At 39.6% G+C, this 16,252-nt stretch overlaps 1 protein-coding gene across 5 annotated transcripts in view; it reads left to right on the top strand.

Moving 5' to 3' along the window:
* ANKIB1 (ankyrin repeat and IBR domain containing 1) overlaps positions 1–16,252 on the top strand; it is a 187,113-nt gene that overhangs the window by 91,900 nt on the left and 78,961 nt on the right. For all 5 annotated transcript variants that reach the window (XM_004475712.5, XM_004475711.5, XM_058296987.2 and 2 more), the window contains one exon: positions 5,383–5,683. In XM_004475712.5, coding sequence (XP_004475769.2) covers positions 5,383–5,683 — 301 coding nt within the window. The remainder of the gene's footprint in view (positions 1–5,382; positions 5,684–16,252) is intronic.

The raw sequence follows: 16,252 nt of genomic DNA, 5'->3' as shown, positions 1-16,252 counted from the left end.
TAAAGGAACTGAAGGTCGAAAGTGTTTGTGTATATTAGTGACTAGGAAAGTAATATAAGGTTGTTACTGCATGAAATTGAAGTTCTGGGAGAGGAGACTGGTATTTTGAAGTGAGCTCAGTTGATTATGAAATGATAGTGGACCAATAGTATATAGTCATTTGAAGCTGTATGTACCCCCAGAAAATCATGTTCTTAAAGCTAATCCATTCCTATGGGCGTAAACCTATTGTAAGTGGTACCTTTTGATTAGGTTACTGGAGTTAAGGTGTGGCACAGGGTGGGTCTTAAATCATTTTTACTAGAAATGGGGTTGATGAGGGGGGTGGGAGAAGAACGTGCCACAGAACCAAGAATCTGAAAACAATGAAGCCTGGAAGAGAAGGGAGAGACCAGCACATGATGCCAGTTGCCTTGCCATATGCCAGAAGAGTCCAGGATACCTGCAGGCACTCTTCAGGAAGGGAACGTCATCTTGATTATGCTTAGATTTGGACATTTTCGTAGCTTCAAAACTATTAGCTTGTACGCTAATAAATTCCCATAGTTAAAGCCAATGCATTTTGTGGTATCTGCTTTTGGGAGCAAAGCAAACTAAAGCAAAGTGTTAGAAATACAAGTAGAAAGATCAGAAGATGTTATGGGTTGAATTGTGCTCCAAAAAAGATGTTGAGATCCTGACATATCCTAGCAAACCACCAGAAGCTGGAATGAGGCAAGGAAGAATTCTCCCCTGCATGTTTTAGAGGGACCTGACCCTATTGACACCTTGATTTTGGACTTTTAATCTCCGGAACTGTGAGACAATACGTTTCTGTTGTTTTAAGTCACCTTGTTTGTGGTTCTTTGTTAGGGCAATCCTAGGAAACGAATACATATGAGAAGTTAGACAGAACAATAGAATGTAAGAGAGTTAGGGCAAATGTAATAGTGAAAGCTGTCCTGGGTATCAAATCCTGGACCCTCCATGTGGTTGGCAGACGCTCTATCCTTTGAGCCACATCCACCTCCCTAATTTTCTTTTCTTTTTTTTTTTTTTTAGAAAGTACCAGGGATTGAACCCAGGACCTCATTCATGTGAAGCAGGCACCCAACCACTGAGCTACAACCACTCCACTAATTTTCTTTTCTTGTGATATCTTTTATCTGGCTTTCGTAGAAGGGTAATGCTGGCCTCATGATTTAATTAGGAAGAGTTCCCTCCTGTTGCATGTTTTAGAAGAGTTTGAAAAGAATTGGTATTAATTTTTTAAATGTTCATTAGAATTCACCCATGAAGCCATCTGGTTGGTCCTTGGTCAAAGAATGTTTTTGATTATTGATTCAATCTCTATACTTTGATCTGTTAAGGTTTTCTTATTCTTCTTGAATCAGTTTAGGTAATTGGTGTGTTTCTAGGAATTTGTCCCTTTCATGTAGATTATCTATACTATTGGCATGCATTTGTTCATAATATTCTCTTAAAATCCTTTTTATTTCTGGATATTGCCATATTTTTGACCAGTATACTATACTGTCGCCTTCAGAGAGCCTCAATCCCAGATTTCTTATACAAGTTTAATATGCATTGCATTTGTTTATCAAAGTTATAGTGAAAGTCAGCTATGTACCTGACCCTGTTCAAGAACAGTATGTAACGAAGCGGATTTGGCCCAACAGATAGGGCATCTGCCTACCACATGGGAGGTCCAAGGTTCAAACCCAGGGCCTCCTGACCCGTGCGGTGAGCTGGCCCACGTGCAGTGCTGATGCGCAAAAGGAGTGCTGTGCCACGCAGGGTTGTCCCCCACATAGGGGAGCCCCACATGCAAGGAGTGTGCCCCGTAAGGAGAACCGCCCAGTGCAAAGAAAGTGCATCCTGCCCAGGAGTGGCACTGCACACCTGGAGAGCTGACGCAGAAAGATGATGCAACAAAAAAGAGATACAGATTCCGGGTGCTGCTGACAAGAATACAGGTGGACACAGAAGAACATACAGCAAATGAACACAGAAAGCAGTCAATGGGGTGGGGGAAAGGAAGAGAAATAAATAAAAATAAATCTTTTTTTTTCAAAAAGAACAATATGTATAGACTTTGCATGTGAAGGCTTATAAACTAAGGGGTGGGGTGAGGGAAGGTTAGATATATCAGGAAATAACTATAATAGAATGTAATGCGACTAGGATTGTATATGAATACAAAGAAGGGAATGGCCAACTCAAGTTGGGGAGGTTGCCTAGTATAAAGAGACTTCAAATCAGATTGGATTTGCTTCCATGGTTTGGGTCAGTTCCTAGAACAAGCAATGGAGGGTCTATACGTGTATTCTGGGGATCAGAAGGCCATAAAGGCTATGTGTGACTGTTGAGAAAATATGCAAAGTTAAGACTTTCTGAGCAAATTCTAATGAACAATTTGGGACATGGGCTAACGACAAGCCTTGGAAGTTAAATCATGACTAAATAGAGATTGAGAACTTGGCAAGATTTAATTCCCTGAATGTGTGTGTTCACATTTAGGAGTAGCGGTGATTTACAAAACCTGGAGATAGTCCCTAGGTTTTATTTTTTTAAAGATTTGTTTACTTCTCCTCCCCACCTCCATCTTGTTTGTACTTGCTGTCTGCTCTCTGTGTATGTTTGTTGTGTGCTGTGTCTGCTCAGCTTCTTTTTAGGAGGCACTGGGAACTGAACCTGGAGGGAGGCACCCAATCGTTTGAGCTACCTCCATTCCCTGCTTGTTGTGTCTCATTGTGTTTCCTCATTGTGTCTCCTTTTTATTTATTTATTCCCCCCATCCCCCCACTGGTTGTGCTTGCTGTCTGCTCTCTGTGTCCTTTCGTTGCACATTCTCCTGTGTCTGCCTGTCTTCTCATATTCTCTTTAGGAGGCACTGGGAACTGATACTGGTACCTTCCAACATGGAAGAGGGGCTCTCAGTCTCTTGAGCCACCTCAGCTCCCTGGTTTGTTGTACCTCTCATTGTCTTTCCTCTGTGTCTCTTTTTTGTTGTGTCAGCTGTCCATATGGGCCAATTCGCCTTCATCAGTAGGCACTGCGAACCATCTGGGACCTCCCATGTGGTAGATGGGAGCCCAATCACTTGAGCCACATCTGCTTCCCCATTGTGTCTCTTTGTTGTGTCATCTCATTGCATTATCTTTTTGCATCATCTTGCTGCATCAGCTCACTGTCTTACTCGTCATCTTTAGGAGGCATCAGGAACCAAACCCAGTACCTCCCATGTGGTAGGCAGGCAGCCAACTTCTTGAACCACATTCACTTCCCCCTAGATTTCAAATTCAGAGATACTAGTTTTATTTTCTCCTAGTTTCTCCTAGTTCTCTTAGTTTCTTTTAGTTTCTTAGTAACTGCATTCCAAAAGTTAAGAACAGAGGATGTTTCCTGAGAATTTGTTGCACTGTAGGATAAGGTTGTTTTCCCCTCTTTCCCGCAGGCAAGAGGTTTGTTACAATCGCCATCTTGTCTAACCTAAATTCTTACTTTTGGGCTTCCTTGCTGTATAAGTTTCCTATTGCTGCTATAATAAATTACCGCAAATTTAGTGGCTTAAGAAGACAAATATATTAATTTACAATTCTGGAGGTCAGAAATCCAAAACGGGTTTCTCTGGGTGAAAGTCAAGGTGATAGTAGGGCTATGTCCTTTAAGAAGCTTAGAAGAAAATTCATTCCCTTGCCTTTGCCTTTCAAGCTTCTATCTAGAAGCTGACTCCATTCTTTGGGTTGTGGTCTCTACCTCTATCTGAAAAGCCAGCAGCATAATAGCTTACATTCTGTTCTCTGACTCTGACCCTTCTGACTTCTTACAAGGACCCTTTTGATTACATTGGGCCTACCAGGATTTCCCCATCTCAGAATCCTTAATTTAATCACACCTGCAAAGTCTCTCTTGCCATGTGAGGTAACATATTCACAGGTGCCAGGGTTAGGATGTGGACGTCTTTGGAGGCCATTATTCTGCCTACCATACTCACCAACAGTGCAACCTTTAGTATACATAGGGTGGATCTGATCTGGCTCTGATTGCGTTGCTTCAGTGGGAAGAATTGGATTAATGAGGACCTGGCATGGTTATTGTAAGTAATAATAATTCATCTGTCCCTGCTCCTAAGACCTACTTTTCAGGACAATTTGAGTACATGTAGATATTGAAAACTTAACAGGGAGTGCATTTGGCTCAAGCAGTTGAGCACCTGCCTCTGACATGGGAGGTCTGGGTTCAGTTCCTAGTGCTTCTTGGAAAAACAAAAATAAGCAAGAAAACCAACTCAGGGTAGCCAGTGTGGTTGAGTGCCTGCTTCCCACATACAAGGTCCTAGGTTCAATCCCCAGCCCCAGTACCTCAAAAGAATAAAATATCACTAGTTTCAAAGGATTGTACTGATGAACTCTCTGGAGTCTTGAATGGTAAGAGCAGATCCAGAGTTTTTGTTTCTCTAACTGACTGATATTGTTACTGCCTTACACTGGACCTCTCACTCATCTTTTTCTCATAAGGGTTTTTCAGGTTGTCTAATTCATTCAAATGGAAGAGCCCATGCTAGATCCTTTATGGTTGTTTTCTTCTGTTAGAACCATGTGTTCTAAGGCTGAAACTACCCTAAAGACAATCCAAACATAACTAGGATTTAAGGTTTGGCTCTGCTCTCTTCCCATGCTGTTGTGAACTTGGACATAGGAATCCTAATGATCTCACTCCTCCACAGTAAATGCAGGCATTCATCTTCATATAGTCTCTGTTTCTGGCATTATGCCCATTTCATAGTGTATATGTATCTGTGTTTTCTAGTATAGTGTAGACTGTAGCAGGTCTCTCCCAACCCATTTCCAGTCTCCTTATCCACTGAATCATCTCAACTATTAATCCTGTGATCCTACCTCACTGTTAAAGAGTTAAGCGAAATCCTCAGATCTGGATTTGGCAGTAGGTATGGCAGCTTACCTATACCTGTGTCTGATAAATATGTTTTGACATATTAGTTTACAAATTTCCCCTTTTTACCTTTCCTTCCACTCCCTTCCCTCTTTCCGTCCTCCTCCCCTCTCCTCTTCCCCTTTTCTTTCCTTTCCTTTCTTCCTTTTCCCTTCCTTTTCTATTCCCTTCTACTTCATTTTTTTTCTTCCCTTTCTTTCTTTATCCTTCCCATCTTCTTTTCTTTCATTAGCAAGTACTGTGAGGATATGCAAGTTTGCTTTTTTAAATTATTGTTTTATAATGATTTTTTTTTTTGCTATAAAAACAATTCAACCTACTGTGAACTAGATACTTCAGTAGAAATTGGATTATCAGTTCAGAAATAGAGCTGATCTTTTACATTTATCTTCTCTTATTTCAAGGTAAGAAAAAACTGTTTTTCATCTTTTTCCTCTACCATTTTAGGACTTTTCTTTTTGGTAGAGATGGAAATCCAAATAAAAGGAATGTGCACAATGAAACGTCTATGCATTTGTTGTGTATGGGACCTCAAATTATGATATCTGAAGGAGCCCTGCATCCTCGCTTAGCACGCCCTTCTGAAGATGATTTCAGAAGAGCAGATTGCCTGCAGATGATCTTAAGCTGGAAAGGAGCAAAACTTGACCAAGGCGAATATGAGACAGCAGCTATTGATGCTGTGGATAACAAAAAAAACACACCCCTGCATTATGCTGCTGCCTCGGGGATGAAAACCTGTGTAGAGGTAAAGTTTTTGTTTTTTGTTTTTTCATTTTAAATTCTGCATGGTAAATTTTATGTCTTGGTAATAGGTAATAATTAGTAAGTTTGTTTTGCTTAACACTTAGTTTTATCATTTTGTCCCCTTTGTGGTTCTAAAAGAACAAGAACCCCTTCTAAATAAAGTTATTCATTTCTTTTAAGGAAAGGGAAAAAAAAAAAGGAAGCCCTCAAGTAAACAATCAACCCTGGTAATAAAATGGAATCCATATCATAATTTGCTAGCATCCCCTAAAATAATGGTTATCATTAAGCACTATCTTATTGAGATTAATAGTCTTAATAAGAGATACATTCTAGTTTTTTGCTGATTTTTAATGGCGAATTTATAAAGTTTATACATGTCACATATGAGAATTCTTTGCAAGTGGGACCTACATCCATGTTATCGAAAGGTGATCAAAATAAAAGAAATAAATAAAGTTGATCACTTCCCTTGCCAAGGAACAAATATTAATGTATACATTTATTGGGGTCTTTTTAAAAACATTTGTAATTTTAAATTGTGTCATCTTTTCTAATCAATTGCGTTAAAGTCCTTCTGAGTACATACCATATTATATTTGAGTTTTTCTATGTATTTATTTCTTATACATGTATATATAGTATTTAACAATAGGATTAGGTGAAATCGACCATATTATATAGGACCTTAGTTAAGAAATCATTACTCTTTACAGTAGCAACACTGCTATTCATACAATAGAACAGATTTTTCTCAGCTACCAACATGCACCTAGTCAAGACATAACTTTCATGAGTTTTTTTGTGTAGATGTGTTTAAGTATGAGTAGGGAGCAGAATTTGTTGTATCACAGAGTATCTTCATTACCAAAATGTATACCTTTATTGGAAAAGCAATAATCCAAATGATAGTATAATATATATGAATGTTATTTAGGTATATACACTTCTACATTGATAAATGTACCCAAAAATGAAAGTCATTCATTTCCCTACTCCTGTTAAAATATTACAGCAATTTATATCATTTCTTTTTTATTTTTGCAAGAGTTTCATTTTAAAACTCTTGTGATATTGCCACCTGTTTACTGCTCTTATTTGTGATACATCTTAATCTTTTAGAATCTTTTTCATTTCATCTCTTAGGTTTGTGTCACCTTTGCCCACGAGGTACTTAGTGTCAGTAATTAACTTGGAGCTATTTTTTTAAGCAGTGCTTTCTAACATTGATTCACAGTGTGGCGAAGGCCTAGGATTTGGAAGTAGAAGTGGGTTAATAGCTTTTTACATATGCATTTCTGTATATTATGCTTTGCCCACTTCCTGTGAGGAAATCCCTGCTGCTATGACTTCCTGTTGGTAATGGAACTATACCATCTTCCTGAAGTGCATTAGGGTAGTGAATAGCTTATTCTTGATAGTAGTAATAATGCTTTTAAATGGCTACTTTAACATCTCCCTTCAAACGATTTTCCGTAAGCATTGTTTTAGTAATTGTTAATTTTGAAGTATATTTCCAGCGTTATCCTTATTGAATTGTTCAGAAAACTGAGTGTGGTGGTTTTACCAGCCTTCTTTTTTGTTTGGTGAAATAAATTAGTGGCAGGTTTTTTCTATGCTATTGGGTAGGCTTGATGATTTTCTTGACATGTATGTGTGAGTATGTGAATATGTGTGTTTTAACTATTTGATCTATCAGCATATCATATTACATAAACCATACCATTTAATTACTACTTTCATTTTTCGATGTTCAGAGGAGTTCTTGATTTAATATAAAACTTCTGACACATTTATTCTAGTTTTTAATCAATAACTTTCAAGGTTGTTTACCTATATAAAGCTGTTCTTTATCTCTTTTATATACTGTACACTTGCACATCCTTAGGCCCTACATAACTATTGGTTATGTTTACTGCCAGATAAACTAGAAGAGTTTCCCAAGAAGTGTATGTTACTAGTTTTCAGGGGCCTTATAATGTTTTCTGGTATGAGTGCATTAAGAAAATGTAAAAACATAACCCACTGTATAAGTTCAATTCCTAGAGTATTAGTTTTCAGGTGTCTTCATTTGCTATCATACTCTTTTGATGAATAGGAAAGACATAAAATTATGCAGTTATGGGTCATTTAAAACTTAATTTTTTCTGAACTTTATTCAACCTGCTTCTGCTGCCTGTATGTTCATTGTTTTTATAGTCTTTAGTCTTAAGAATAATAGTTAAGGGAAAACGGACTTGGCCCAGTGGTTAGGGTGTCCATCTACCACATGGGAGGTCCACGGTTCAAACCCCGGGCCTCCTTGACCCGTGTGGAGCTGGCCCATGCGCAGTGCTGATGCGCGCAAGGGGTGCCGTGCCACGCAGGGGTGTCCCCCGCGTAGGGGAGCCCCACGCGCAAGGAGTGCGCCCCGTAAGGAGAGCCGCCCAACGCGAAAGAAAGTGCAGCCTGCCCAGGAATGGCGCCGCCCACACTTCCCGTGCCACTGACGACAACAGAAGCAGACAAAGAAACAAGACGCAGCAAATAAACACAGAGAACAGACAATCGGGGGAGGGGGGGAATTAAAATAAAAATAAATAAATCTTAAAAAAAAAAAAGAATAATAGTTAAAACAACTAGCATTTGTACAGTGCTTTCTTATTTTCGTAGTGCTCTTTGGTACCAAGCATGATATAAAATCTGGGTTGAAGCCAGCCTAATATTAGTCCTAACTCCATATGTATTACTGCTTAACCTGTAGTAGTGATTCAGTCAATGGTAGATGTGGCAGCTGTAGTTGTTATTGTTAATGGTGCTTCACTCTTTGTGAAAGACATTCTAAAAAAATGTGTTATTTTAGCCATTTCCAAATGCACCCCTGTTCTTGCTTTTCTCCAAATCTTTAAGTGTAGCTACTAAGTGTCAGGTCAAATAGAGGGCATTGGAAAATCAAATATGCTAAGTCACACTTTTCCCTTTTCAGCCACTGGGCCTATTTGGCACTTGGGCAGCTACCAGAGCATTTCACACTTAATAGAAAAGCCATAAAAAACATTGGCAGATTAGACATGGAGTTTTAAACTGTGAAAAGAATATAGGAATTGTAGTCCCATCATAGCAACTTAGTAGGAATTTTGCCTGTCTGGGCCTCGTTTTTCTAGTTTTTAATCAACAGAGTTATGGTCTCATTTTTGCCCCCCAAATGTTCTGATGCTAAGAGCCGTGTTAATTATATATGCCATAACTGTTACAGGCATTGAAAAGCAAGAGCAATCACTTTAGTTATACTTGTATGTCCTGGAAGGTTTCATGGGTAGTGGTAAGACTTGAGTGCGTAAGATTTCAGTTTAAGTAGTTGGAGGAGGCTACTCAAAATGTGGTTCTCAGACCTGCAGTATCACCTGCTCCTGGGAGATTATTAGAAATGCAGTCAGGCCCCACCAGACCTCCAGATTCCAAATCTGAATATTTAAGGTTAGACCTGCAGAATGTTTTTAGCAAGTTCTCCAGGTGACTCTTTTGCTTGCTAGAGTTTGAGCAGCACTGTTGTATGTCTTAAGCATATGCAGAGTGAAGGTTTTTTGTTTTTTGTTTTTAGGAATAACAAGAAAGATGACTTAAAATGGAATTAGAAGGTCAAGAATTAAGGGTTTATTTTTTAGAAAATTGAACCATTGAAAATTTTTGATTGGAGAAGTGATAAGAAAGCCATGTGGTATGATTTATTTAATGGTAATAATGTAGAGTAGATTTGAATGGGGTACGTCTAAAAGTAGTATTTCTTAAATCCTTACTACTCAAAGAATGTTGTATTAGTCAGCAAAAGAGGTGCTATTGCAAAATACCAGAAACTGGTTGGTTTCTATAAAGGGTATTTATTTGGGGTAGGAGCTTACAGACACCAGGCCATAAAGCATAAGTTACTTCCCTCAACAAAGTCTCTTTGCACATGTTGGAGCAAGATGGCTGGCAGCAGCTGCCAGAGTTCCTCTTTTCCCAGGTCCTGCTTCTCTCTGGGCTCAGGTCCTCTGTTTTCACCACAAGGTCAGCTGTAGACTATGCAGCCTATGAGGCTCTCTGGACTTTGCCTCTCTCTATAAGGCCAACTGTAGACTATCAGGCAAACGGCTCTGTCTGTCTCTCCGGAGTTTCTGCCATGTCTAAGGAGCCATCTTTATTCCTCTGTCTTCTCCTGGCTCAGGTCCTCTCTTCCCGGGGCTCTAGCTCAAGACTCCAGCATCAAACTCCAAATCAAAGCTCCAACATCAAAATGCTTCAACTCTGTCCTTTGCTATGTCTTTTATCTGTGAGTCCCCACCCACCAAGGGGTAAGGACTCAATGCCCTAACTATGTGGCCCAATCGACGCCCTAATCATAACTTAATCATGCCTAAGTATAGACCAAATTACAAACATAATCCCGTATCTCTTCTTGGAATTCATAACCATATCAAACTGCTACAAATGTGGTCCTCAAATTGGCATTGGCATTGATCACTTGGGAACTTGCTGAAACAGAATCTAAGACCCCATTCCCAGAACCACTGAATCTGAATCTATATTTTAATAAGACCTGAAGGCAGTTTAGATTTACATTAAAGTCTGAAAAACCTTGGCTTAAATTACAGGACAGCCATTGGGCCAGTACATTGGAATCACCTGTAAAAAGTGTACATCTCTAATCCCCACCTGACACCCACCTAATCAAAATACCAAGTTACCCAGGTGATTCTTAGTTTGGAAACCTGTGTGCTAGAACAGTGGTCCTAACCATGTCTTCACAAAACATCCCATTATGTAGCCCATACTCAGATCAGTAAAGCTAAAATCTCTGGGGGTGGGCCCAGACACTGGTATGTTAAGATTTTCCAAGTGATTACTGTATGCAGCCAAGGTTAAGAACAGTGTACTAAAAGAGTTAGAAAATTATTGCATTAATTCTGATGTAAGATGATACAGAGCGTGGATTGGTGTGGTGGCATTACAAATGGAAAGAATAAGACAGGTGCAATGTACATCATAAAGAATTGGTAGCATTTAGTGTCAGGGTTAGTTGATACAAGAAAGCAAGGGAGAGATGGATTAACAACTGGTGGAAGTAAAATATTAACAATGGTGTGCTATTTTTGGAAGATAAAATTTGCTCTTTGATTTTTCTCATATTTTCTATAATCCGATATCACAAATATAATGAGGATGAAATAAAATTAATTTTATTTTAAAATAAAATGAATATACATTTTTGTAGGTTTTTTTCTGAGGTACTAAGGCCAGAGATTGAACTCAGGATCTTGTAGGTACGAAGCCAGCACTTAACCATTAAGCCACTTTGGCTCCTCTGAGTTGGTTTTTTGTTTGTTTTTTTGTTTTGCTTGTTTGTTTTTTTTTCTAGGAGATACAGGGAACCAAACCCAGGACCTCCTGCGTGGGAAGCAGGCGTTCAACTGCTTGAGCCACATCCACTCTTCTGAGTATAGTTTTGAACCTGGGTGACTTGGAAACCTGCTAACAATGAATAGACATTTAAAAAGTGAGAAAAGGTGTAGAAATTAGTTGGAAGGGAAGAACACTAAATTCATGTAGAAGAGGAAATTTAAGTCTTAGATTATCCACACAGCTGTTGAAAATTAGGATTAAATATTTTAGAATTAAGAATGTAGGTTAGAATTCAGTGTCATCTGGATAGAGTTGATAGCTAAAACCAAGATACTGTGCAGCTTAGAAATTCAAGAAAACATTTAGATTACAGATAAAAGATTTTTAATTGCTGCATTAATTTGGAGAATGCCTGTGTTCAAAGTGGGTTAGTGGGAAGCGGACTTGGCCCAGTGGTTAGGGCATCTGGCTACCACATGGAAGGTCCATGGTTCAAATCCTGGGCCTGCTTGACCCGTGTGGAGCTGGCCCATGTGCAGTGCTGATGCGCACAAGGAAAAGAAAGTGTAGCCTACCCAGGAATGGCACCACACACACAGAGAGCTGACACAACAAGATGACGCAACAAAAAGAAACACAGATTCCCGTGCCACTGACAACAACAGAAACGGACAAAGAAGGACACACAGCAAATAGACACAGAGAACAGACAACTGAGGGGGAGAAGGGGAGAGAAAATAAACAAATAAATAAATAAATAAAGTGGGTTAGCACAAGAATTGGTTCCTATATTAGTCAGCCAAAGGGGTGCTGATGCAAAATAGCAGAAACCAGTTGGTTTTTATAAAGGATATTTATTTGGGGTAGAAGCTAACAGTCACAAGGTCCTGCAGAGTCCAACTCAAGGTACCATAAGAGGTACTTTCTCACCCAGAGTACGTTGCCACATGTTGATGCATGATGGCAGGCATTGTCTGCAAGGGTTCAGTCTTCCTCCTCCTCCCAAGGCTCCATGGTCCCAGCTTCTTCCATTCTCAACCACAGGCTAGGACAAGTCTTGTCTCTCTCCTGGGGCTTATTTCTCTCTGGCTCAGTTGCTCTCCTCTCTCCAAAAGACCAGCTGTGAACTGCCAGGCTAACGACTCATCTCTCTTCCCAGGGCCTCTGCCATATCTAACGGAGCCTTCTCTGTGGGCTTACTTCCCAGGCTCCAGGATCAAAACTCTACAACTGTCTCTTCTGCCATGTTGTTTTCTCCCTGAGTCCCTACCCACCAAGGGGGTGGGGACTCAATGTGCTACTGACATGGCCCAATCAAAGCCTTAATCATAATTCAATCAAGTAAGAGTAAAGTCTCTGAATCCAATACAGTATAATATGCCCAGAGGAAAAGACCAGTTCACAAATATAATTCAATATCTGTTTTTGAAATTCATAAGCAATATCAAACTGCTACAGAGTCCATGAAGGGAACAGAAGCAGAGAATTAAAAGAATCAAGATAATACAGTGTCGGGAAACGGACTTTGGCCCAGTGGTTAGGGCGTCCGTCTACCATATGGGAGGTCCACGGTTCAAACCCCGGACCTCCTTGACCCGTGTGGAGCTGGCCATGCGCAGCGCTGATGCACGCAAGGAGTGCCGTGCCACGCAAGGGTGTCCCCCGCGTGGGGCTCCCCCACGCGCAAGGAGTGCGCCCGTGAGGAAAAGCCGCCCAGCGTGAAATGAAAGAGCAGCCTGCCGAGGAATGGCGCCGCCCACACTTCCCGTGCCGCTGACGACAACAGAAGCGGACAAAGAAACAAGACGCAGCAAATAGACACCAAGAACAGACAACCAGGGGAGGGGGGGAAATTAAATAAATAAATAAATCTTAAAAAAAAAAAAAAAAAGAAGAGAGAACTTTCAACATTCCTTTGACCACACAAAACATGCAAGTTCTCTTTTAAAAAAAAAAAAAAAAAAAAAAAAAGATAATACAGTGTCAAAGATGCCAAGAGAAGAATTTCAGGGGGAGGAAATGGTCAGTCATGTGACATGCTATAGGAAGGTTAAGGAAATGGAGGACTGAAAAAGGCAGTTGGATTTTCTGTTCAGAGGTTATTAGTGACTCTTGGGAATATTGTTTCCATAAAATGGTCAGGGGAGAAGTCAGATTGCAGGCAGTAATTGAGGCAGTTATTTTGTGAGGAAGCAGAGAGAGAGTGGGTATCAATCACTAATTTGAGAAATGTGGCTGAGAAAGAAAGGAAAGTATTAGGAAGGATGGCAGAATTAAGATAGGGTATCCCTGTCTAGGGACCAGTGGAAAGCTGGAAAGTGTATATGGGAAAGAGAACGAGTAAAAGAATCCTCAGGGTCAGAAAGGAAATTAAAATGGTATTTGTAAAACTAGAACAGACTTCAAGGATCATCTTGTTTTTGCCTTTTCTTTCAAGATTATATGAGCTATGAAGAATATAATTTACCAATGGACCTGTGTAATTTAAGGCTTAAAGAGGTTAAATGGTCAGCAGCCATTAGATATTGCATCAAAAGGGTGGGGAGGTTTTTTTTTTTTATTATTGGAGGTACCCGTCTTCCTCTGGGATGGGAAGGGAAACAAAGGGAGAACAGATGGCCATACTTGAGATGGTGAAAATTAGGTGTTTTGAGGTAGTATGTTTCAGGTACCACCAAGGGTCTGAGATAGGCTAATGAACAGATTTGAATGAAAACATTTAGTCCTCCTGATCTTACTTGAATGTGGGTGCTTTCGCAGAAGCATTTTAAAACTCCCTCTTCAGAATCAGTAACTCTTTATTACGTAAAAACAAAATGCAACAGCAATTTAACAGATATTGCCATCTAATATGACTCACCTACTGATATTTCATACCTTATGCCCTAATGGTCAGCAAGCTGAAATACTTTTTAATGCATATCCCTTTGATGTCAGGCATAATGCTGCTAGCCAGCCAGCCTCTATACCAAGGTAACATACATGCTGAATTTTTTTTGCAAAACAAATGCTACAAATGTGGACTCCCCCATTCCACCATCATTTACGAGTTTCTCTACAGATGCCTGTTGCAACAATGAAGCACAAGTCTTTGTGCTACCCTCCATCCCCTACCCCCAATCTCATTTGGGGATTCCTTGAAAAGTTAGCCAACCAGGCAAGAAATCTCACCTTACCCAAGTTCTTGCAATGGTCAGCTTTCTGTCAACAATGGCTTCTCCCATATCCCCTCTCCACACACTCCTTTTGTTGTTGTTTATCCCCAAAAGAACAGAGTCCACACTCTGGCATATCCTTTTAAGAAGTTTCCATTTACCAAAAGTCCAGAATGGTGCAATCTCCTAAATTTTATCTTTGTTAAAGATAAAACTGAGGCATTAAGTTACAGAGGATTTGTGTTTGTTAGTATTTAGAATCCCTTTTATGATACTTTATGTGTAAAAGCAAATCAAATTATGACTTTGGAAGAGCTCCCAGTGTGCTATTTAAAAGTCATTTTCTACAACTCTGAATAGAGAACGGGAAACTAAAGTCAGCTGTCTTAATTCTGCCACAATCAGAAACAATGCAGTAGTTCATTTTTTAATTTAGGCAATGAGTAATCCGTGAAGCAGAAAAACTAAAAATGGTAGCACAGCTCTGTGAATATACTAATACCATTGCATTTTATACTTTAAAGGGTGAATTGTATGGTATGTGAGTTATATCTCAATAACACTGTAAAAAGGCCAACACCCCTACCCCATCCAATCTCCCCCCCAAAAAAAGAAATGTTAATAGTTGCTGCTTATAGGTATGGTGAGTTTGTGGTCTTCCAAGTACTCAGTATTGAGTTGATTAGGGAATAAAATTTTATGTTTCTACATTTGAGTTTCAGAGTTTTATGAGCACAAGAATCTCCTGGAGATCAGAATCAAATTCTAATTTAGAAGCCTGGGGTAGGAGAGGTTTGGGTGATGATGCTGAGATTCTGCAGTTATAACAGACTCCTAGGGGTTACCACCCTTGCACTAACAAGATAAATAGCATTGATATGACCTTTCCATCACACTCCAGAAGTTAGGTGCAGCAATGACTGCCTAAAGCTAGGGTCAGCAATTTTTTTCTCTAAAGAGCCAGGTAGTACATATTTTTAAGCTTTGTGGGCGCAAGTCTAGTCTCCTATTCTTGGTTTGTTTGTTTCCTTGTTTCTACAATTTTTACGAAAAATTCTAAACTCTACTTCACCCTGAGGCATACTTCTGGCCTAGAGGAAGACACTGAAGTCAAATCCATTGGGTTCACAAGTTAGCCTTTAGCTCCAGCCTGGCGTTGATGTTAAGTCCTTTATTTTGTCAGGCCCTTTGGGTTTGACGGTAGATGAACAATTTATTTGTTTCCTAGGGCTGCGGGAACAAAAGTACCACAACCGGTACCGTAGTTCTGGAGGCTAGAAGTTCAAAATCAAAGTGTGGCAGGACCATGCTCCCATGCCTCCATCTTCACATGGCTTTCCTCCCCTGTGTTTCTGTCAGTCTCTTCTCTTCTTACAAGGACACCATTCACATTGGATTAAGAGCCCACTCTATGCCTTATCTTAAGAAATTACATCTACTTCGACCCTATATCCAAATAAGGTCAAATTCTGAGATACTGGGAATTAAGATTTCAGCATATCTTTTTGGAGGACACAGTTCAACCCATGGCAAACCATAAGGATTCCAGTTCCAAAAGCTGTAAAGGAACTTTACAGGAAGGTGTATGTGTATTTATTGGGGGCAGGGAAGATAAAATTATTTGGAAGAAAATGAAAGGACATTACTGTTTTGCTTAATACCCATAAAAAATTAAAACCCCTAAAAGGTACTCAAATTTGGATCATAAATAAGAGCATAGGCAGAGTTTTGTGGTAAACCCAGGATACATTTGATTTTTTCAGTTTATGTGATTATCCTATACTACAAGCCAAAAAAAATACTGAATTGTGGCTAAGAACATGGTTGACTTCAGTTAGCTTAAGTTTAAGCCCTTGTACATTTTGCCCATAACTTTTTACAAAGAAGTTCTGTTACTGCACATTCAGAGAATTTTATATTTGGTGTACATGTACATAAACTTCCAATCATCTTTTGTCTCTTGGAGATTGTTGAATACAGCTTGTCTAAGAGGGATGGGACTAGATTCTAAAATTTATTTGGGGCTATGGGAATGATAGTTGGGAGACTATAACAGG

The sequence above is a fragment of the Dasypus novemcinctus genome, chromosome 5, assembly GCF_030445035.2.
Source record: "Dasypus novemcinctus isolate mDasNov1 chromosome 5, mDasNov1.1.hap2, whole genome shotgun sequence".
Lineage (NCBI taxonomy): Eukaryota > Metazoa > Chordata > Mammalia > Cingulata > Dasypodidae > Dasypus > Dasypus novemcinctus.
This window is presented reverse-complemented; position numbering and strand designations above follow the sequence as displayed.